General features: G+C 40.3%; 1 protein-coding gene across 9 annotated transcripts in view; it reads right to left on the reverse strand.

The window, feature by feature from the left end:
* Window positions 1-23811, reverse strand: part of MAGI2 (membrane associated guanylate kinase, WW and PDZ domain containing 2) — a 1294930-nt gene that overhangs the window by 126607 nt on the left and 1144512 nt on the right. For all 9 annotated transcript variants that reach the window (XM_074340646.1, XM_074340647.1, XM_074340644.1 and 6 more), the window contains 3 exons: window positions 17708-17799; window positions 7772-7964; window positions 1002-1250 (listed from right to left, as the gene is read on the reverse strand). In XM_074340646.1, the coding sequence (XP_074196747.1) occupies window positions 1002-1250; window positions 7772-7964; window positions 17708-17799 (534 nt within the window). The remainder of the gene's footprint in view (window positions 1-1001; window positions 1251-7771; window positions 7965-17707; window positions 17800-23811) is intronic.

Genomic DNA, 23811 nt, shown 5'->3' on the forward strand with positions numbered 1-23811 from the left:
ATTCTGGTGTTTCTATCCACAATATTTTGAGCTAAATGGGGTCAACATGAGAAATGAACAAGTTTTCCTATCACCTCCTCTGTCCTACTGCTTGCTGGCTGCGCAGTGACTTCTGAAATAGTACTCTGAAAAGAAAACTGCCTAGGAAGGCTGAGTATCAACAAAGACGACTGAGTGGAAGGGAAACATGACCTCTGACTGTCACCTGTTGTGCAGACTCACAGAACCTTAGATTTGGAGGAACCCAGGAGGTGACGTCCTCTGCTTCTCCCCTACGCACTGCTACTACCTTAGAGGAAGGCGCGGCTACCTCTGGACCTACAGGGCTGTTTTAATGGCCGCCTAACTGTGTTTTGTGCTTCCACATTTGCTCTCCTCCCTAAATTTCGTTTTCCACAAGCAGCTGGACTCATCTTTTAAAAATAAGTCAGATTTCTGTCTACTGATTGGAGCCCTCCAGTGGTTCCAATGGATTTAGACTGTAGTCCAGACTGCTTCCCAGGAGCACACGAAGCCCTGCAGTCTGGTGCCTGCCCAGTCCTCTGTCTTGGTCTCATGCCACTCTCCTGTTCGCTGTACCACAGCTGCACTGGGCTTCTGGGTATTTATTTCTTCAGTGCTGAGCACCTTCCCACCACAAGGTTCTGTCTGGACATCTTTACCCCCAGATCCTTTGCAGATCTGGCTCTATTCTGTTGAACAGGAGCACCCCTTCGCTCCCACCAACACTCCCACTTTACTTTGTTTTATTTTCTTTCCAATTTAAAATGATGAGGAGTCTTTATAGGGGTGTGGGGTTGGGGGACATTAGCTGTGATCATGCATTCTTCCTGAGCCGAAGGTCAGCAACATTTGGCTTATCAGGGTTAAGGATGGCTTCTTTGTGCCCAGGGCCACAGACTCTCAGACAACAGTCCTCTGACCTCCTTGTCCAGTAGCCCCACCACCAGAACAAATAAAACAAGACCTCTTATTCAAAGGCAGGCTCAGCAGTCACTTACTTATTGTGGACCCGGACTCAGGCCTGTTCAGGGAGCTGATGATGACGAAGCCGAAGCCTTCGTTCTCTTTGCGATGAATGACCACGTCACTGGTCTGCAGGCTGTGGGAGGCGCAGCCTTCAGGGGGGGAGGCGCTGCTACTGGGGGCAGCGTGGTTGCTGTTGGTGTAGGTGGCGTAGTCACTGCGTGGAGAGCTGTGGTGGGTTGATACTGAGCCTGGACTCCTCCCATTCTCTGGGCAGGGCTCCCCTGGAAACCACATCATACACAGGCACTCGATTAATTAGTGCGGGTCTTGCCGAGTGCCTCCTGTATACCAGGCACCAGCATTGTTACAAGACTGGTTGACTGGCTTATATTCCCCCAGATGAGCAGAGCATATGCAGGGCTACAATCCTAGCTATGGATGCCCCAGGGCTTCACCCCCTTCCCTCCTTCATAGCAAACACAGGTAAAACCCCTCATCCACTTCCTCTATGCTCTTATTTGTCCATATTTTCCTCTTGTTAAGACTGCAAACCCCAGGACAAAGCCTAGTTTTAGATATCAAGTTTGTTGGTTGCATAATGATAATTGATCAAAAGGGATCATAAAATAAGTGGACAGAATCTCAAACTGTACTATGCATAAGAATTATTTAAAGAACTTATACGAGATACGCATCTTTAGGGTTCACCCATGGGAAGTTTTTTTCAGTAGATGTAGGGAAGACTGGGCACAGGAATCTGGATGAGATTTCAAGGCCACACTTTGAGAAATGCTGCTACAGAAGTCTTGTACGGGGACTAATACCCCAGGGGATGTCCCCACAAAGTGACCTATTATAATTTTACTAAAGAGCCTGGGAGTGTAGGTAGGTAACACTCTTCTTAAAGTAGTCTGCTCACTCTAGGATCAAATCTAACACTGACATCAGTCTAAGGAATGATGAATTTTGAATCATTAAAGGAGGTATTGGAGACCTTGCTCATTTGCATTCTGTATTATTACAAAATATATGCCATTATCAACCAGATACACCAAACCACTATTTCCACAAGAAAGCAGTCATATTTACAGGGAAAAACGATAGGTATTTGGCAGCCAAGACATGCTAGTTTTTGAAATGAAAGTTGGTCTGTTATCCAGAAAGACTTTTGTCATTTTAATTTAATACCTACCGTGTTTCCCTGAAAATAAGACCTAACCAGACTATCATCTCTAATGAGTCTTTTGGAGCAAAAATTAATACAATACCCAGTATTATATTACATTACATTATATTATACTATATTAGACTGGGTCTTACATTATAGTAAAATAAGACCGGGTCTTATACTAAATTTTGCTCCAAAAGATGCATTACAGCTGATGGTCCAGCTAGGTCTTATTTTCGGGGAAACATGGTAGGTTTTTGTATTTTGATTCAAAGAACTGAAGTGGGCACCTAGACTAGTGTAATTGGAAATAAGACCGTTTCAGCTCCATCTTACAATTTAATTAGTGTACTCAAAAGATTTTTATGGAACAGAGGAATAGTAAGATGGAAAAGAATCACAATTAATAACTTCTTTTTGGATCTCTAGATCCGGTCTACTAGAAGACGGGAAATCTGGAAACTGTCACATATAACAAGTTAAAAATAATTAGCAAAAGTTCCAGTGAAGGCTCTTAACTTTGTAAGTTGCAATTCCATTCTGAAATGAAAAAGTCAGGAAGAAAGAACACATTACAAGAGAAGTTCTGTTACACTGATACCTAAAGGAAAAGGAACTGCATTTATTCATATACCCAGATTAAAAATGACCTTACAAAAAAGTATTCATTCCTTGTTTGTGACTACTGAATGAATAAGATCCAGGCTGCTGCTTATCATTTGGTAAATTTGATTCTTTCTAGATTTAATTAATCAGGTTTTAATAAAAGAAAATAAATGGACGCTTTTCATCTGCAAGAAATGTACTAAGGTCATAAAAGAACAAAATGTCAGTGTCAAAGACTTCTCCTCTTTTTTACCAGAATTAAAACTGCCTGTAAAATGTACCCTCCGTGCTCGAAAACATCATCCAAAGACAAGCTGTTATTGTCTCGATGAAGCACATGTCCTTTATCAGTCCTTCTGCGAGTTGGAAATAAAGTGATTAGAGATAGTCAGGGAGAAGAAAAACAAACAATTATTATGCTGCAACACTAAATTGAAAATCTCCCTGAGTTATTGGACCAAATCAGTAACTAAATGTCATAGGCAGTGACAAGAGAGATCTTATTTTCTGGTTGTCATATTTTAGGGGGTTGAGGGGGTTGTCAGTAAAGCAGTAACAAAGAAAAATTATCTGTCTTTGCAATAAATGGCTGGGAGTGGCTGCGCCACAGGTTCTAGAGGGAGAAAGAATCATAACTAAGCCAATGTGAGTGGTCCTGGATGAGGCAGAGTCAGACACATCATCAGGATACTTTCCTATTGCTTTGGACTTCTCTTTCAACCTCGAGAACAAAGGTCTTTGTCCTTAACAGCATGAGCACATTGAAAACCAGGGAGTTGAAATGACTTCTGAGGATGGACTTCGGACTTCGAAGGACTGCATTGACTCGACATCATTTATCTACTCAGCTGGCCCTACGTCCAACTGAGACCGTCCTCCCGCCAGCAACCTTCCTGGTGTAGGACATGAACATCACTGTTTTAGAATAAAGTAGCAAAATGTCACAAAGTGACTAAATACCATGTGCATTTTTTTTCCCATTTACTAATTTCCGGCATCCCTGACTCACACCTTTGGCTCACACGCAAATGGGTGTACAGAATTCACTTAGCATCTACTCGAGTCAGATAATTAATTTTCAGGTTCAGCTTCTGTTTTCCCCCTCCACCAGTCATACTCACAATCAGCACTGTGTTGACGGGGAGAGGGTCTCTCTTTGGGAAGGCAGGAATCGTTGACAATGCCCCACAGGTGAGATGGTTGTGACTAGAACAGTCAACTACTGGTTAGGGGCTGCTCCCGGCCAACAGACTCATCTATTATTCCTGCACAGTGTTGGCCCATACTTTGTTGACTAATTGCTAAAATTAATTGTCAGTGGTTCTATATGGGGAGATTTTACAGAAATATGGATTCCAGTTTCTCTTGAAATATTTGGTAATGATCAGCTGGAGCAGGACAATGGCTGCTTCCTTGACTGGGTATGCAGTTTACAGACCACCACAGTTCCAACCATTCCCAATGTCTCTTGCAAATTCCTGACTTACTCCTTTACCTGTAGAGAGAGGAGTATGCAGGGCCAAAGGGACTTGTTCAACCGGAGCCTTTGTTTTCCTTCTAGATCACACGCTAGGGACCAGGACTCTAGGATTCTGTAACCAAACAGACCTTGCCTGCTTCTAGGGTGTGCCTGGGCCTCTTCTTAGGACTGTCCCCAAGGATGACAGCACTCAGGATGCACATGTCTTGTCCTGAAATACGGCTGAGGCAGTGGGGTATGTGCCTGGACAGCGCTCGGACATGCCAGCTGGAGTATCGACATGCATGTGCATCGTCGGGGTGCCTGATGGGGGTACAGGAGCAGCTCACAGCCTGTGGCCCTGCCAACGTCAGGGGCTGGCCTGCCTGCTGGCATGTGAGTTTGTACACTCCTGGTTAATACTCATCAAGGCAGACAACTTATTTAAATGGGTGACATGCTTATAGACAAAGAATGACGGAATGCATTTAGAATTGACAAAAAGTATAATAACCAAGACCAGGCAATCCACTGGTTCCCTAAACAAGGGCTAAACTTTTCACCTAGCTGCCAAGAAAACCTTCCCTTTCTTGGCATTAGGCCAGGAATTAGACTTCCTCTTAGGTGTTAGAGAAAAGATGCTGATAGCTTCAAGACGGACTCTAATGTGCTCTGATTAAGTCATAAAACTTTCACCTGAGTTCTAGATTTATACTTTAGGAAATTCCTCAGAGACACCCTTCTCTCAGGTAAATAGAATGTATTCAAAATGTGTCATTAGGTTGAACATCTCAAAACTGAGCTACTAAACGTATAAATATTTATCCTTTCAATGTAATAAGTAAAGGCACTCTTCTACTATCTTTGGGCAAAAAACCCCCACAATTACATATCGGAGCTGGTGGCGTGGATAAAATATCTCTCAAAACTAGTTTAAGGTACAAGATCTGTGATAAAATTATTGTTAAATTGGATGCACTACTAGATATTTTCTTCCTTTACTCCACAATTTCTTATTTTTGAGGATCTAGCTTACCATTGCCTAATTGAAAATATTGCCTTTCTATCTTCAGTGTGTATGCTTTTTGTATATTTTAATCTTTGGAGCAGGTTTTGGTGTTATTTTAGTTTTTGCCCAATGTCACTAACAGGTCTGTATCTCTCATAATGCATGCAGTTTTTTGGGTTTTTTTGAGCATCTCCTAGGAAGCCAGTGCTCAATGCCTTCCTAGGTGGGAGGGACATTTGAACAAGCTGAGCAAGCATAAGGCTGACAGGTATGATGTCTGTGACCGCCCGTCTTCCCAGCTCTTTCTCCATAACATCGCTCCTTTGTTCAGGAAGGTGGCACCGCTGCCCCTTTCTCGCTCATCTTCTGTTCTCTTCACGGCTGATTGCTCACTTCCCTTCAGCTTTCAACCACCTCATCCCAAGCCAGGCTTGCACCTCCCACTGACTTTGCTTAGGAAAGCATAATAATAATGATAACAACAACCTTTGAAAAGGCATCTCTGCTGTCACATCCCTTTGTAGTTATCCCTTCTCACTGTTGGAGAAGTGGCCACTATGAGAAAAGGATGTCTTCCTATGCCTTTTAAAAAATCTGTTTTATCCTATTTCTAGGCATTTACTTTACTATCAAAGTATCTTGCTGAACTTAATCATTTTCAATGCTGTGAAGCTTTCAAGGAATAGTGGATTGAATTAACCTGGAGACTTTCCTGGTGAGCAGGAGCAGTCTGCAGCAGAACATTTTCAAAAATTAAATGCACTTGATATGCACTTGACGCCTACATGAGCCAAGTGGGTAAGAACTGCAGCAAAGAGCATCTTCACGGAAGTCACATGACCTACAAACTGCAAGAATACATTTTTTTGCAGCAGTTGGCCTACACTCCAATAGCTTGGGTTGATTAGAACAAAATGTAATTTGCAATAATCAGCTGGTGGCAAGGGGAGCATGAAATAATGTGGATGCATTTGTTTGGCACTTTGCAGTGTAGTTCCTTGTAAATCAGGTATCTTTTTAATTTATCTTAGGGTTACAGAACACATAGCACAGCAAACTTTTTATTGAAAATCACTCTGTAGGGAGAGAGACAGTTAAATGTTAACCAAGAAAACACTATCTTCCTTCTGGCATCTCGCCCAAGGATAAGGCATAATTCAAGGTGTTTCATTTCTTTGGGTCAAGTGGTATGCCAAGAATTTCTGAAGATGAATGGCACCTCTTAGCAAAACTTCCATATGATACATGATATATAGCCATCTCTGTTGGTGAGGGCTGACAATTCTTCTGACTTGCCCTTTCAAATGGCTGCCCTTGCTCCAAGTCTAGTCTCTAGAAGACTTGAAAGGAAAAATATTTTTTGTTTGACTAATAAACCATATCCTCTCGAGTCATTTATAGCCTATGCTTAGCAAGCGGTCTCCTTTTCTGATTCAAATATAGTATGATAATAACACATAGGAAGAACTCCCCCTGTTTGGGGACGACATTTGCTAAAGGTTGGTCTTTGAATTCCCCAGGAGTGGGGAGGTGGCAGAGTGAGGAGGAGGGCTGAAAGGACAAAAAATTAGCACTGGTCCAGGAGATAAGTTTCTGCATCATCACCACAGACTACTGGGCAAGCTATGGTACCTCTGGGCCTCAGTTTCCTCGTCTGTAACATGAGGGAGCCGAAGCTGCCCAGGTCTCTCCTAATTCTAACATTCATCATTCTATATGAGGGGCAGTCAGGGGCTGAGGAGAGAGGCCACTGGGGCAGATGGTGGCAGCAGGACATCGTTGGTGAGTCACTGAGTGAGGTTTGGGACTGTATTCCCAATGTCACCGAGTGCTCAGACTATAAAAAGTAGTGTGATGCTTGTGGCAGACATGTTCCTTAAAACCTAAGTCTTTTTTGAGGGGTTGAGACGGTAAAGAGAGAAATTGAATCCTATTATGATGATGAGGGCTGATTTTTAAAAGTATGTCTTTGTTGGATTCTTTTATGAAGTTGGGAAAATGGATACAAAGGGAATAATTACTTCTAATTTATCTGTTTCCTAAGTTTGGAGTTAGATGAATTGTGTTTCCTCAGAGTGATGTACAGCTCTATTTCTCTAAATTAGGGTAATAGTTTTACTGTTACCTTTTATCAAGCTTTATAGTGGAAACTAATTTTCCATCCTTGTTGCCTTATTATGGCATCAAAATGTTGTGTTCTTGGTTTGTAAACATGATGAGGAATATTTTCAAAAGCCGTTTTTTTTTTAATACCATAATGTTCTTATAACTAGCGTCTACCAAACAGCAAAGAGCATACACATCTCAAATTAGCCCCAGGCTTTGTAGAAAATTTAATGACTACATTGACAAGGTAGGCCATGAAGTGTGCTTGTAATTGTACTAGTGGGGTGAAAATCCACACTTTCAAAATCAGGTACAGTTGGAATATCTGGGTTAGGTTTTTTCCTCATATAATATAGAAACTGATTTAAGACTTTGTTTCAAGTGTCTTTCGCATGTCTCACGAAAGCATCTCATCACCCAAGCTCCAACCTTGCTGCTGGCTCGCGTTACATACCTCCACAAACCACCTTTCTTCGCACCGTGAGGTTGACCTGCCCGTTCCGGGCTGCGTGGTGCATAAGATCGATGACATAGCGGTGGGTCTTGCCAGCCACTGGGATCCCATCCACATAGACGAGCTCGTCTCCTGGGTGTAGGCGGCCATCTCTGTCAGCTGAGCCCATGGCAATGACCGCTCCAATCAAAATCTAAAAAAGCAGTGAGAAGGAAAGGACATATGCATTTCAAACTTTATATATATATACATATATAAATTTGGTGGAAGATGTTATTCTCACAGTTTACCTCTTGCCCCAAACCTGAGCATATACTTCAAAAATGAAAAATGAGAGGCTGAAGGGATGCCCTTCCTCCTCTCCTAGATTCCTACCTCCTTCTAGAGAAATGTAAGTTTGGAACTCACTGCTGATGGTCATGAAGTTTGGGGGACACTTGCTACCTGGTTCATATATTACCACCCTTAAGAAAATTCTAAACCCAGATAATCTGATGCTACATATTGGCCACAACACTTGGACTCTGAATTGAAACAAGTTGGGGGTTGAACCCTGGCTTCACTTATTTGTATAGCCTTCGGCAAGGCTTAACCTCCGTGAGCCTCAGTTTATGGAGGTGTTGGGAGAATTGAGTGAAATAATGTATGTGAGGCATTTAACTTTGCTCATGGCACATAGTGAGTGCTTGAAAAATGTCAGGGGAAAGTAGCTGCTGCACATTACTCAACTCTGAAAAAGGTTCCTAGTGTTTTTTTGTTTTTGGTTTGTTTGCCTGTAGGTTTTGTTTTGTTTTGTTTTGTTTTGCTTTGCTTTGAATAGCTTAATGTAAGGAGAAAATAAGACAAAGCAAAATTCATGGTGGGCTTTTCCTGGCTAGTTGACTTACTTAAAAAATCTCAGTCAAATCTCTAGATTTTAGCTTCATTCCTTTAATACTTCCTTGGAGTGCCGTCCTCTGCACTAAGGACATTCCCAGTTCTGCCTGTCCGCTGAAATGCTTCTGCTGTGTAGGTGGGCACCATAGCAGGAAATGAGCATGTACACATGTGGGAAATGTGTGTACTGTTATAATTCCCTGAACAAGGAACTGTGATGAAAGGTATGACATAAGGTTTTCCCATTAGAAACACTCAATTCAGTGTCCATCAGTAAAGCTTCTTTTCTTTATCAAAGACCATAGTACTTAAAATTTTAATTTTGCTGTTTAACGTATAAACAATTTTTCTAACTCATGGACAATAGACACCCTTTTTCTTTTGCCATGTGGCTTAGCCACACAACATCTAAACGCAGTAGTTGCCATTAGCTAACAATATTACAGAGCCTATATTCTAGGTTTTATTTCACATGTTTATAAAATGATCCCTTGCTTACAGATTGATTTCTTTAAGGTTCAAAAATTTCTTTCAAATCCCAGATCTGTGGGTTCCAGCTAATTTGCAGAGTTGCTGCAGCAGAATGATTTCTTCATACTTGGTCACACCACTCAGTGTGGCCTGACAACATGGTAACCAGACCTAAATGCCCAGAACTTCTCAAGCATTTGCAAAATTATAGTCTAAAGAGTTTCCTTTTTTCCTGAGGACTTCACAGTCTTGGTCTACTGAATAATAGCTCTTTTTATTCAGAGCAATGAAAATTCCCTATCACTATAGCAGTTTTCCCCTTTCTGGAGGGTGGGGTGAGGTGGGGAATAGATTTGCTTCTGTGCTGAGTATTTGTCCTCCGATGTGTGATTCATTATTGCTAGCATATGACAGAGCTCACATCTCCTGCCTTAGACTGGCTGTACAGTGTGGTTCTTTCCCGGCTGCCCTCCATGCCCATTTGTGCAGTCCAGCTGTCGGGCATGCTTCGGACAGCATCCATTTTCCCTCATTGTCATGCCAACCTGAATTTATGAGTTTCTTTCTGATGATGTTCCAATCTATTCTTCAAAAGTCTCAACCCACTAAGGAGCACTTCAAAGATTTGCTAAGTGCTTTGTGCAAAAGCCAGTTAAAATGAATGTTTATGTTTCTCCACTGTCCCATGAAAAGCTGCAGTTAGCTGGGTTAGCCTAAAGAAAATGCTTCAACCTTTAGATTTCCTGTATGCTTTAGTGGAGGAGTTTATAGACGGTTATAGAGAAAAATGTTCTCTGTGAACTTCTTGGATGGTTAATTATCAACAACTTTAGACTACGTTTCTGATTCTAATTGATCAAAGTGAACCAAAAAAATAGGTTACAACTGGGAGAGCCACAGCTGCAACTGGGCCCTCTACAAAAGTTGTAAAAATAGAATTTCACATTGGAAAATTCCTGTTCCTCTCTTGCTAAAGAAAAACAGGAAAGATACACAGATACAGATACCCTTGAAGTTATCTTCTGTGCTGCTAGTTTAATATCCATTAAAAAAAATACCAGTAAAACATCTGTTTTTTTTGCTATATTGCTATGTATGATATGAAATATTCACCTCACTAATTAATTCATTTATTCAGCAAGTATTCATTGAGCCCAGGGATACTGCTAGGTGCCAGAAATCCATCAGTGAACAATAAACAAAAATCCCTGACCTATAGAGCTTCCATTCTCAAGGTCAGACAATAATGAATGTAATAAATGTGTAAATCATGTTGTATGCGAACAGGCATGTACTATGGGAAAAATAGAGCAAGGTGGGGTGGCAAGTGGGTGTCAGGCATGTGGCCGAGGTGATGTCAGAGTTGGTTAGAGCAGGTCTCAGTGAGAAGTTGACATCTGAGCGAAGACTGAAGTTCATCATACATTTTTAAAAACTTGAAGTTTGCTCTTCAAACTTTAGTTTGCTTTATCAAATCTTATATAGTTCTTTTTAATAAACTATATTCAATGGCTACTTCAATTGAATATCTAAATAAACTATTCAATATAATTCTTCAATATAAATTATTATATATGATTATATAATATATGACACAATTATATAGCATATGATATAATTATTGCTATATATCATACAGTATATGATGTAATTATTATATAGTATTATATAGTTATTATATGCATATATATTATGTAATTATATTATAGAATTCATCCTCTACCTTGTTTCAAACACAGGTTGCCATAGCTATTAAACAAACTTAAATTGAGCTGAGTGTGGTGGATTGGAGCAGGCATTAGATGTGCCTAATATATGTATTAGTTACATATATTAGTTACATATATATACATATACTAATATATGTATTAGTTACATGTATGTATTAGCTACGTTTGCTCCATCCATCAGGAGCTGCTACCTTGGCTGGGAAGAGGCTCACCGTGCCCACTGTCACTGCTGCAAGCTCTCACGTTGCTGTTGTTCCTTAGCTTTTGGTCTGTTTGCATCTTTATGCATTATATTTTACTGCTAACACCGAGCTAGCTCTATGTGTCTCTCTCCTCAGGAAAATAATCCACAAATTGTTTCTTTATTTGAATATACTTTGTACATTCACCACATTTCCTGTCTGTCACCAAAGTGCAGGGACTAGACAAATCTAGGATTCCTTCTTGAACTATAAGTCACACTGGTGTCTCATGTTCATTTAAGCTCTTGAAAACATGCTTCAGGATATCTGATCCCTTACGTCAGTGGTTCTCAGACTTTAGGGTGCATGTGAATCAGCCGGTGAGTTTGCTAAAACAGAATTCTGGACCTACCCCCGCGAATCTTGATTCTGCAGATCTAGGGTGGGACCTGAGATTCTGCATGTTTACTAAGCTCCTAGGAGATGGTGGACGCTGCTGGTCTGTAGTTCTAACACTCTGAGTAGCAAGATCCTGAGTATTCCCACTTGGCCTAACAGTCACGGGGTCTGTGGTCTCACTGGTCATGTTCAAATCTACTGAAGGACTCTCCTTCTGGTGCCTGGCTTGAGCTCCCTGCCGCATCTCACTGGTCGCTCTCCAGGTCTGCTGAGGGGACACCCTGAGCATATGCTCCGGGCTCCCTGCCCCATCAGGCTATGGTTTCCTTCTGGTCTTGCTGATACCTGGCCATACTGGCCAGTGTGTCTTCCCAGCCAACACTGGCTTCACCCCCCTACCCCCCAGCCTCACTGGTTTCTTCAGCCTTTGTGGACCTGTCAGTACCACCCATCAGTTTTCTTTTTTATTAAATTTATTGGGGTGACAATTGTTAGTAAAATTACATAGATTTCAGGTGTACAATTCTGTATTACATCATCTATAAATCCCATTGTGTGTTCATCACCCAGAGTCAGTTCTCCTTCCATCACCATATATTTGATTCCCCTTACCCTCATCTCCCACCCCCCACCCCCCATCAGTTTTCTTACTGCTCTTGGGGGAGGTCTTTATCCTGCCTCTATTGCTTTGGCCCTGAAGGAAGTGCTCTGTGGCAACCCCCAGCAAATGAACAACTCACCCATGGCCTTATCTTTCTAATCGCCTTCTCTAAAAGACAAAAGATCAAAAACAACTCCACAACTACACTATATCTTATAGGCTGTGAGGGCATGAAACAAAGCAGAGTATTTGATATAAAATAACAGCATTCACATTCAAGGGGCTGATAGTCCAGTAAGCCAGGGGAAAAAAACTAACACAAAAAAGAAAACAAAAACAAGTAAGAAACAAACAAAATGAAAGCCACCTTGGTAAGCCTTTTAATTTCTTTACTTCTTTCCTTCACTGCCTAATGTTAGTCCAGCCCCAGTAGATCTGATTTGCAATAATTATAGAGTGGGACAACTTGCCAATGCTGCAAGCAGGTTGCAGGCTCTTGCCTTCTAAAACTCCCCCACAAGTTTGCACCAGACTCCCGCACCGAGGAGTACGTCTATCGTCACCTCTCTTTCTTCCAACAGTTTTTCTCCACACAGGCCTTTCTCCACGGCTGTGTTTCCCAAGTCTTTCCATCTTGATGCCTTCCCCATCTCTTTTCAGCTCACAGCTGGAAATCTCATTTTTGTTCCTTTCTGGCAATTTTTCATTTCTTTCTATTTCTATTGTTATTTAACTGTGAAAAGCATTTCCTCTTGCAGGAAAAATGCCCATATGCTTTGTTTGAGCTGGAGTCCTGCTGTTCATTATTTGCCGTAAGCCGTGTTGTTGTGTTTAATGCGCACCCTGAGATGTCAATACCGTTTCGTGTATATGGAGGCAGAAACCCATTTGACGTAATTTATGAGACCTCCTGTGGTTGGGGACCAAGTCCTCTCCTGTACCTCTCCCTTTGTAGCACGTCAGCAATTACAGGAGGCTAGCTTGTTTTGTTTGTATATTACCTCCCAACCTATAGTGGAAGGAAGCAGGAAGGAAAGGCTTATGGGAGATCTTTACAGTAGACTCACTCTTTCTGACATGGTTTTTCTGAGGTGCAATAGTCTAGTCTTCAAGACATTATTTTCTGGCTTTGCTTGCTTGAGGGAGATTTAGGATTCTACTTTATGGCTTAACTGTCAGAATTGTAACTTGCAGCCTGAGTGCATCTTAAATCATTCAAATGAAAGAATAAACCAAAATAAATCTAAATAAACACAACGAGGATAACCAGCAAGCCATGTAATCTGAGGAAGCTTATCATAAATACTGGATGCCTGCCTACTAGTGGGGGGAATGGACTTGGGGATGCAAAGCCAATGTTGAGAAGGTTGGGGACCTGGGAACCTGTGTCCTGACCAGGCAGAAAGCTGTCCTGAGGCTGAGCAGCGACTATGCTGCATTCACACACTTGAGCTTCACTGGGAGTAACGCCTACATGTGCTCCATCTGGATGACAATTCTACTGCTTCTGTGCCCAGCAAAGTTCAGGCAGACCTCTCTCTTCTTGAGCCAGTTTGTGCCTTTCCTGTGACTGTCATGCAATCCCTTCTACCTCTGGGAGACGGGGGAGAAATGAGAAGATAATGTTTCCCGCATGTGGTGCTAGTTCACCCCAAAAGCAGACAAAGCATGAGTATATGGCAGGGGCAGGGGTGGGGGTAGGGGTGGGGGTGGAGGTGGGGGTGTGTGGGGGGGTGTGAGGGGGTGGGGGGAGGGGCAGGGAAGGGCTAGCAAAGTAAGAATTTTATATTTTAAAGACTGTGTTGAAGTAAGAAACTTTGTTGTTTTCCCTTAGATTTATTTTATAGTTTAATCTTTAATTTGTATTTATATGTAACAGAAGGGACCTGATGATATTTTCCATGCAGGGCCTATAAAAAACATGATCTGGCCCTGGCTGAAGATTCCTTTGGTGCAAAATATTCACCTTTCTAATTTCTTTCAATCTAATCTTTTGGGATGGGAGTCTCAAAGATAGTAAACAAAATAAGAAACACAGGCATGAGGGAGTTTTGGGATCTGTGGCCACGTTTAGTCTGACAAACTACTTAGCTCAAAGCAGTTGTCACGGAGAAAGGCAAGCTTGATGCTACCAGATGCATTTTTCAAGAGACAATGGAAATCTGAATTTTTGAAAAGGAGAAATTAGTTGATGCACAGCAGTTGTAAGGCACTGCGGGAGCTGAACAAAGCATGTGGTAGGGTTACCAGGACATATCCCTGCTTCTGGGGTGAGGCCATGTTAATTCTACAGACCCTGTAGGACACAGAGGCCTACAAATATGTAAACTTCATCGTTATTTGTTCTGAGAAGCTTGGGTGACAGTTTTGGTTTGGTGAAGAGGACTCTCTTCACATCCATTTAACAATGATTTCTTGTGCCAGGCTCTATGCTAGGCTTGGAAGACACAAAAACCATCAAAACACAGTCTTTGCCTTCAAGGAGCTCACAGACTGGCAAGGGGAAGACAGCATGTCAGGCAGTGCATTTGGGAACAAAGAGGGGCCTCATTTTTCTAGGGAGACTCCTTAAGTCGGTAAGTTTGGGGCATTATGTTAAAGTACACTGGATTTGATATGGATTTAACCTTAAATGCCTTACAAAAAGTCTCAGCTATCAGCCAGTGCCCCATAAAAAGCTATAAAAATCATCTTAAAGGGATATTTTAGTTTAGATATGGTTTTGTTTTGTTTCCTGCATTTGATATCATTTGTTACCTTCATTTTGAAGCACATGGCCATGTAGTAAAGAATTTGGCCTCAGTGAAAAGAGAGGTCTGGCTTTTCCTGAAAGGTAACCACTATACCTTTAGAACAAGATTGTCTTTGTTGTCCATGGTGTGCCCCTTGGGCCAAACCTGAGAGTTTATGCTAATGAGACTCATGGGGAGCCCCTGATCCTTTACACTAAGGTCATGACTCAGGGTGGAGCCACCCAACAGCCTTAGGATGGGGACTGACCATGCCAGACCCACCAGCCATGTAATTAGAGGGTTGGGCCTTTGACCCACGTGATATTAGCCTGACCTTTGGGAAGGAAAGGGGGCCAGAGGGTGAGCTCAATGACCTGGACGATGATTCCATCCATCATGCCCTCATAATAAAACCCGAACACTGGACACAAGAACTTGGGTAAGCATCCTGGTTGGCAGTCCTCCAGGCATCAATGCCAGGAAGGTAACACATCCCAGAGGACGATGGAAGCTTAACAGTGGAACATTTCCAGATTTTGTCATATGTGCCTCTTCTCTTGGCTGGTTCTAATTTGTTTCCTTTCACTATAATAAAACTGTAATCCTAAGTATAGCACTTTCTTGAGTTCTATAAGTTGTTCTAGTGAATTACTGAACATGAGGAAGGCCTTGGGGACCCCCAAATTTGCAGCTAGTGGCTGAAGTGAGGGCAGTATTATGGAGATTCTTCCCTCAGACTTGGCAGTTTTGCAAATTCATTGCAGTGAGTGTCAGGTGTGTTGGGCAGACTTGGCAGTTTGGAGGACTGAGATCTTAACCTGGAGTTCGGCTAACTCTGGGTAATGGCGTACTTCTCATTTATGGGGCACTAAAGGATAATAAAAAGGAAAAGATGAAGCCCCTGCTTGACAGGAATTTAAAATCCTACCGATCAAACTGAATAGGAAGACTATGAACATGTTAGAGAACAATCCTGAAGGAAACTAAGTCAGATAAATACCCTGTCGAGGCTGAGAGGTTAAATGTTTACGTATGTGAAAGAACCTGATACTATCTTCAGTTTCATATGTGTAGAGCCAGATAAGTTATACGATAGTATGGTGGTTACCGGAGGGGGTAGAGGGTGGGGAGAGGATGAAGAGGGTAAAGGGGGTCAATTATATGGTGATAAGAGGAGACTAGACTTTGGGTGGCGAGCACACAATGCAATAACATGATGATGTATTATAGAATTGTACACTTATATAATGTTATTAACCAATGCTATCCTCATAAATTTAATTTTAAGAGGTGAGTTATAGGGAGGAATGATGCTGGAAGGCTGAGTAGGTTACTGAAGATCCCTGCTAAACTCAGAATCAGGAGACAAAGATGGGGAACAACTCTGTGAAGGGGAGCAAAATGTAACTAAGATTGGTTTCTTCTATCCATGGCATGGGATCCGTAACTTAGGCTCTGAATAAATTTAAGTCTAAAATTATTTGAGCCCTAAATTTTACCTCAGCACTCTCTTTTCTCCCAAAGCACTAATAAGAAAATCCAGACAATCCACCTTGGCAACCGCATTTTTACATTTCTGGCAGCTAAGGAATTAGTCATATTCTGGTTGACTTGCCAAATTTTATCCCCAGGAATGAGGAAATAAGTCTTTTTTCCCTGGAGCGCCCTCATCCTTAGAGTCCAAGCTCAGCCTCCTAGAGTTTTCCGGAGTAAGGGACCTCTCTCTCATTAAACATCTGGTCTGACTTATCTAACATCCAGGACAGAGGAAGCCCCTCGGGTTCCTGTCAGGTTCTCATCGCCTGCTTGAATACCTCCCCTGGGAAGGAGGTCACTGTCAGTCAATCAACCAGTCTATCATTTTGGCACAGTTTTAATTTTTACAGATTCCTTTCGTTTGTTAGATTAACCTTTTTCTCCTGAAGATTTCTGCCCATCGGTGGTTCTATTTTTATTCTTTGAAACAATCTACCAGTAAGAGAGATGATAAACATTTATCCAGCACCTAATATGATGCAGGCACAATACCCAAAGCTTTATATAGGTTATCTTCTTTAATTCTTAAAGCTGCTCTATGAAAAGTATTATTGTTATCCTCACCTTGCAGATAAGGAAACTGAGGCTTAGAGCTTAAGTCCCGTGCATGAGCTAGGATGGGGTACAGGCACCCGAGCTGGGATGGGGTGTCATTTATTCAAAACTTTCATGGACCTGACTTAGTCACATTGGATATCATTTAAGACTCATCTTTCACAATGAGAGTTTTATAGCTTATATTTTAATATGTGCTTATAAATCTAGCTTTGCTGTGTTTCTGTGTATTAAAATTGTTATTTTATACTTTCACTCTGATGTATCATTATATATTAATATATAAATTAATGTATATTAATATATTATTTATACATGTAAATTAATATATACATTATATATATATTTTGTTTTTCTTCCGAACCCTCCCCAAATTCCCAATATTGTGCCAAGTGAATTTGACTTAGTGAACATCTTCTCATGGTAACCCCTTAATTCAAATCTGGTTGAGATTCTGCAGCATTTCACTGTTTTCTCTTCCCTCTAATACTGATTGAAAACATACATAATTGTGTATCTTCTGTCATACTGCATGTTTACCTGTGAGTTGCTGCCCATAGAGACCAGGAGTTGGTCCAATACAACTAAATAGTTGAAATATTCATGAAAAATCTCACCTATTCTAAGAAAGAATAATTTCCTTCTCTTAAAACAATGTGCACTGATTTATGATGATACATAGGCAAGGAAATACTGGCATATTTTAACAACTTAAATAGCAAGAAAAAACAAACCACTAACTTTTTTACGTGAGTCCTAAAAGATTTCCTCTTAGTCCTCATACAGAATATTCCCTCTGATGAGTATACATACAATACAGCCCAAAATGCGGAAATAAAGAGGATTTAACTTACAGGTTGCCCAGGCTCGTCTCCCCCGAGGATTCTGAAGCCAAATCCAGACTCCATCCTGCGAAGGTGAACATCCAGCTCCTTATAATCTGGACCTGGCATAAAGGAGACACCACTGAGTAATGAATCCTGCCCTCTCACACCCTGAGGGACTGAACTCACCAATGATAAATTAATTTTGTGGATGTGATTAATGAGAGTGCTGTTAGAGTTGGTGGCAAGCATAGAGAATTAAAAAAATATGGCAACAAAAAGTAGGTATTCCAAAATTAGGTAGTATCTAAATTAACAGCCAAGGGCATTACTAAGCTATCACCATAGGCAGAAAGAGCACACACATTTTTTAGGTGAAAAAAACCACTGATGCCTCTATAATTCTTTATTTTCCTGAGGGCATTCAGATTATCTTCAAGACTGGCTATCATTTGGAGGATGTTGACTCTGACTAGAATGATTGTTTTAGAAGTATGAGGGAATACATGGCAACATCCTGGAACTACCTGGTAAAGTGCTACCCAGTCATTTACTAACATAGCTGCATCCAGTTTAGTGTGTGTGTGTGCGCGTGTGTGTGTGCGCGCGCGCATGTGAGCGCGCGCGCGGTGGGGGGTTAGGGGATAAGGGGATATAAACTTATGCCTAATAAAAGTGATTTCTTTTAAAATTGTAAAAATTTAGAAAATATGAAATTTAAAGTTTTCTGTATTGAGGTTTAAGTTTTTATTTTCTGACCAACTCCTTTAGGTTTTTAATAATTTAGGGGTAGAAATTCATCTGGGTCTAAGTAAACTCCTAACCCCCAAACATTTTATAATGTGGAAGCCTCTGTTGACTTCATTAGCGTATTCAAAATAAACTAGAAGAGGAGTGCATCTGTGGCGTTAGCTGAAGGAACAGAAACATACCTAAAAACAAGCTGGGAAATTCTCCTGAATGTCATTGTTTTTCAACCCTAGAATAAATAAACTAAAACCGTAAGAAATATTTTGACGGTTTAAAGATAATATTACGCTCATCCCCTATTCCTGGTCTTTTGAACCTTTTGCAAGAGGTAAAGCCTCAATCCCAACTGAGTGGTGCACAGGTTTTTGGACACTTGTAGGATGTCAGTGGATGATCTGCTACTTTGGGGAATACGTACTTATTAATGCCGTCCTTTGCTTAAGAAGTATTTAGTGATCTTTGGGCCTTAATGGTTTAAAGGAGGTACTAGAACTGATAGAAGCAAATATCAAGTTCAATTCTCCTTGCTTAAACAGGATAGTTTGGGAAATTGGGATGAGATTTCAGAGAATTTTTATGGGACAGGAAGCTATGTCTGGACCACTTGGGTATATATACTAGTAGTCATGGTTGAGAGACAGAATCAGTGAATGACTGCCAGATGAATCTTTTCCAGGTTCTACCATAAGTGGGGCTGCTGAAGGGACACAATAAGCCAAGCACTATGATATGGGCTTGCTTTTGTGCCCTCTGACCTGGACTGTACATTCAGTGATAAACGAAAGGCCGGTCCTTCTGAAATGTAGATATAAGCTTAGTTTGTGTCTGTTCTCTCAACAGAAAAGCTGAGTCTGGCACATAAGTACATATGTACATATGTATATATAACTAAAACTCAGTGACCTTTCATGCCCTTGTATGACCAGAGGCATCTATAATAAGTCTTTTCCATTCAATGACTAACAAAAAACTCAGAGAAGACTAACGAACTGGATCTCTACATCCATTAGTTGTCCTTTATGAATTGTATAATCATTCATATTTTAAAGATGAGAGAACTTAGAAGAATTCAATTCCTGTTAAATCATTTATTAGAGTTCTGTGGTAAAAGGAAGATAAAAACTTTGTCCTACACTCTACAATGCACAATTGACTTTTCAACTCAGTTTATTCTGGGGTCTATAATATCACATATGAAATCACATGTTGGGGTGTGTGCTAAGCCTTTGGGACTCTGGAGGCAGGTGGAGCAGTCCCACAAAGTCATACTCCTCCGAGGGAGGCAGACAGGCCAGGGGAGATGGGAAGATGACAGCTAATGCCAAACCCCTGTTCAAACCTAAACATTGGTTGTGATACGACTACTCACAGCAATCTCCTGTCTAGGTTACCTTAAGCTTTAAGGACTCTAGACCACGTAGACATAAAAAACACAAAGACAGAATGACATATTTTTGAAACTTAATAGAGCTATCATATTTTAACCAGAACTTTTCATCTACCCTTATAAATATTCTCATTTTTGCATTGCTGGTGAGTATGGTAAATGGGAAACTGTTCCGCCAATAGCTTTAGCACCAATCCATATTGCATGAGGAACTCTAAGAGTTTATTGTGTGATTCACTTTATGTGCTAAGTAAAAATTTCCCCCAAGCAAATGCTGAAATTATGACAATGCCAGTAATGGAATTTGAGCTATGCCAAGGTATGAGAGTGTTGTCTTGTGTCAGAAAATGCTGTGATTCTTGGGGGAGTTGGAAAGCTTTTCCTAAAGGAAAGACTCAGAACTCCTTTTTTTTTGGTAAGGAAATATAGATTTTAGAAAATTAATTTTATTTAACTCTAAGAACAGATGTGAGCAGGGCATTCATCTTCCTTCCCCTATTTTTTGTGTGCATTTGGGTGCATTACGATCTTTTGATTCTTACTCTGACTACTCTGATTTCTAATAGGGTGAACTGTGCCAACCATACATATCATTCACCCTCCAATTTTCCAGCAGAAGATGGCTAGCTTCATGGTACATGAGCAAGTAGAAAGAAGCAAAGACAGAGACCCATTAGAAAAGTGTGCCAGGAGACATGATTTATTTTTTATTTGTATTTCTTTGATTAATTTTGAACAGAGACTCAGAGGCTGCAGGGAATGGGAACTTTAGAGAAATAGTTAACTGGAAAAAAGTTTAAATGATGGGTTGTGCCTTAAGGCAGTAGTGTGTGTGTGTGTGTGTGTGTGTGTGTGTGTGTGTGTGTGTCTGTTAAATAAGAGCTTTATAAAGATTATTTTTCTTGGTTTACCCATCACCCCACCCTTTGAGTCTGTCTTTAGAAAACAGCTACAATTATATGCACAAAGCTGGAAGACATAACTCTTTTTCCTTCCTGCTTTGTTAATTCTCTTGAAAGATTGTGATGTTTCTGATACTTTCCTTTAGCTGCTCTTCTGGCCTCATGACACATTTAAAATTATCGCATCATGTTTTATGTCTTCTGTTAATGCAAGAACTTAAAGCAAAGACATCCAAGAGCCAACTCTTTACCCTAGTTGCAGAATATCACAATCACCACCCCTCTCTCCTGTTGGTTTGCAAACCTTGCACCAGGAAGGCTGTCAGATGAAGGGGTCTGGTGGATACCTAGTGGGACCGGAGTCGCTTTGGATGTCACTCAACCATGTCCCAGCAACATCCTTTTATTCTCTTCTGCTTTCTTGTTCATTCTCTTCCTACGCCTTTTTCTTTTTTTTTAACCTCCCCTTTCCTCAGCTGTTTTTAAAGAACTATCAGGATTACTCAAGTTTTTCTTGGTGCAACTCAAGATGAGGCAGTGGTTGTGAAGAAATGGACTAAGGAGAGGCAGAACACTCTTTGGACATTGGTGTTCAATGGCCAGCCATGGCCAGTGTTGCTTCTTCCTTAGAAGTCAGGACCCAGGATCTTCAGGCATTATGAAATAAAACAGCTTAAGATACTCATCCTAGATGGGACTTTACATGACCACTGTGGCAAGCTATCAGAATGGAATTGACAAGTCCTGATTTATCTTGGGCTCCCACTGACATTGAAAAAGCGAACACATTTAAAAGTAGCAAATGGTGGCCTCATCCAGGTATCAGGACAACTTCCTTCATAACAAAGATAAACAGAATTTCAAAACTGATTCTTATTTCACACTAAGACTCCAGGAAGACTTCACGTGTCATACGTATCCTTGGTCTAGCTTTTGAAAGACATGGCTTTGTGCATGGTTTTAGGGAAAAGGATGGGTGACTGAACACAACTGATTAATTTTATGAATGATCCAAGCTTCAAAAATGCAAAGAACGGCATTTTATGGATTAATTTGGCACATGGGATGCTGCTGTAAACATGTCAATTAAATTTTGGTACTTGAATCCCCTTTCATGTTTTAATTAAAACATAAGTACCACAGGCTTATTATCAGTTTGGCACAGAGAAGGAATTCATTCAGTTTCTTTCCTGCTGAAAAGAGCTCTAATTTTCTGGCTTTTCTTTGTAAAGAGATCTAGGAAAGACAGTATGAGGAAAGAATCAGGAATCAAAGGTGGCTATTAAATATGTCTCTGGATTCTGGATTTCCAAAGCACTCCAGATACAGGATGAGTAAAACAGGAATTAAATAGTTTCTATTGTTGGAATCTAACATTACCAGATAAGTAGCTAACACATTTCCCCCTTCTCTTTATGTTTTTTCCTTTATACCTTTGGTAATGTGAATGTGGCCAGACTCATTTTAGCCGTAGTCGGAACCATCTCCTGCTCTGTTTGGTTCTCTGCCTCCGCCTTCAAATAAACTCAGATTTCCCCATCCTAAATACCACTTTGCTTACCCATCCATTTCTCTCTTGGAAGAGTAGTCCCTCATCTTCATTCTCTCATTTCTGCCTTACTCCTGCCAGTCTTGTTTCTATTCTCTTGGCATTAATAAATTACTCTCTTTAAAGTCATTGATGACATCTTAATGACCAAACAGAATGGCCATTATCTTTTCTCATTCTAACCGATTTCTGTGTCTTGTTTCATACTGGTGATGTACCTTGATGACTCCTGATTTCTTTTGTTTCTAAACAAGGAAAGAGCTCCCTCCAGAAGTGATCCCTAGTCTTGGTTTCTGTGATACTTCATGCCCTGGCTCTCTTGTCTTTGGGTGGAGTTGTCCATTCAAAGGTGCTAGCTATGGATTCATTGTTTCTCACTAACTGTGTGTGTCCCTTTGTGATGGCATCACTATCTTTGCCTATCTATAGTATTCCATTATGCACACCCTGTAGGAATTGCTAAATAAATGTTTCTTGAATTTAATTGTTTTAATACACTAATCTAGTTGACCTGATAAATCATGGTGTTATTTTACTATGGAGTTATCATTTAGCTTCATTATTACATTATTTAGGACTTCTGACTATTAGTTTTGCCTCTGTATCTAAGCATCTTACATAGCTAAAGTTAAAAAAATACCTTATAATTATGATAAATATATCTAAGTCAAAAAATCATGACATAGAATTTGATAAAGGACATTATAAATGTGAGAAGTAGTATGGGAGATCTATTTATTTGGATGCAGTAATAATTATCTAGAATATTTTGATAACTTGTGTGGACATTTAAGAAAATATTTGGATTGAATATATTCTTGAAAACCTGGATTGCATGGTAGTATGATATGCTTGAACTACATTGTAACTTTTCTCTTTTAAGTAATGTATGTTTTTTGAAATGTAAAAATAGTATTTTGTACATATATCAAGGTAATGTAAGCTATTAGGTGGTTCTTTTATTTCTTCTTTTGTTTTTAAATAAAGTACTTTCAGAAGCTGAGATTTTCAAGAAATGTGCTTACTGTGACCAGTATGCTAAGATTTAGACTTTCAAATTAAGTCCTGCTTTCATTTTGCAACTGTAATTACTAAGTCTCATTTCCCTCTAGACATACAATATTCTTAAAACTTATAAGGATTTTACAGTTGGTATATAAAAATAATCATGCTTTAAAATTTTTCAGACCGAGATAAACAAAAACTTTACACATTATTTGAAGACAAAATGCTAAACAATATCTTCCATATTTTCTACATATCCAAAAAAATGACATGGGAACTTACAAAGTGAAATGATCTCAAGCACATATATTCTCCAACGGGTGTTGGAACATGGTGAGATGGATAATGAGCTGTCATCATGGAAACACGCTAGAGATGTGTGCTGTGAGCCTACAGACCTGAAATAGTACTATTATGAAATGCTTTTTTCTGTAATTGTTGCAGTGTTCTAGCTTTCAATCCAGTGGTCTAGTCAGCTGTTCAAAGCACTTCTTAAGAGTAAAAAAATCTGAATCTTCCCTTTCCTCTTTCATTTCCATAG

This window comes from Rhinolophus sinicus, linkage group LG09 (assembly GCF_036562045.2).
Source record: "Rhinolophus sinicus isolate RSC01 linkage group LG09, ASM3656204v1, whole genome shotgun sequence".
Classification (NCBI taxonomy): Eukaryota; Metazoa; Chordata; class Mammalia; order Chiroptera; family Rhinolophidae; genus Rhinolophus; species Rhinolophus sinicus.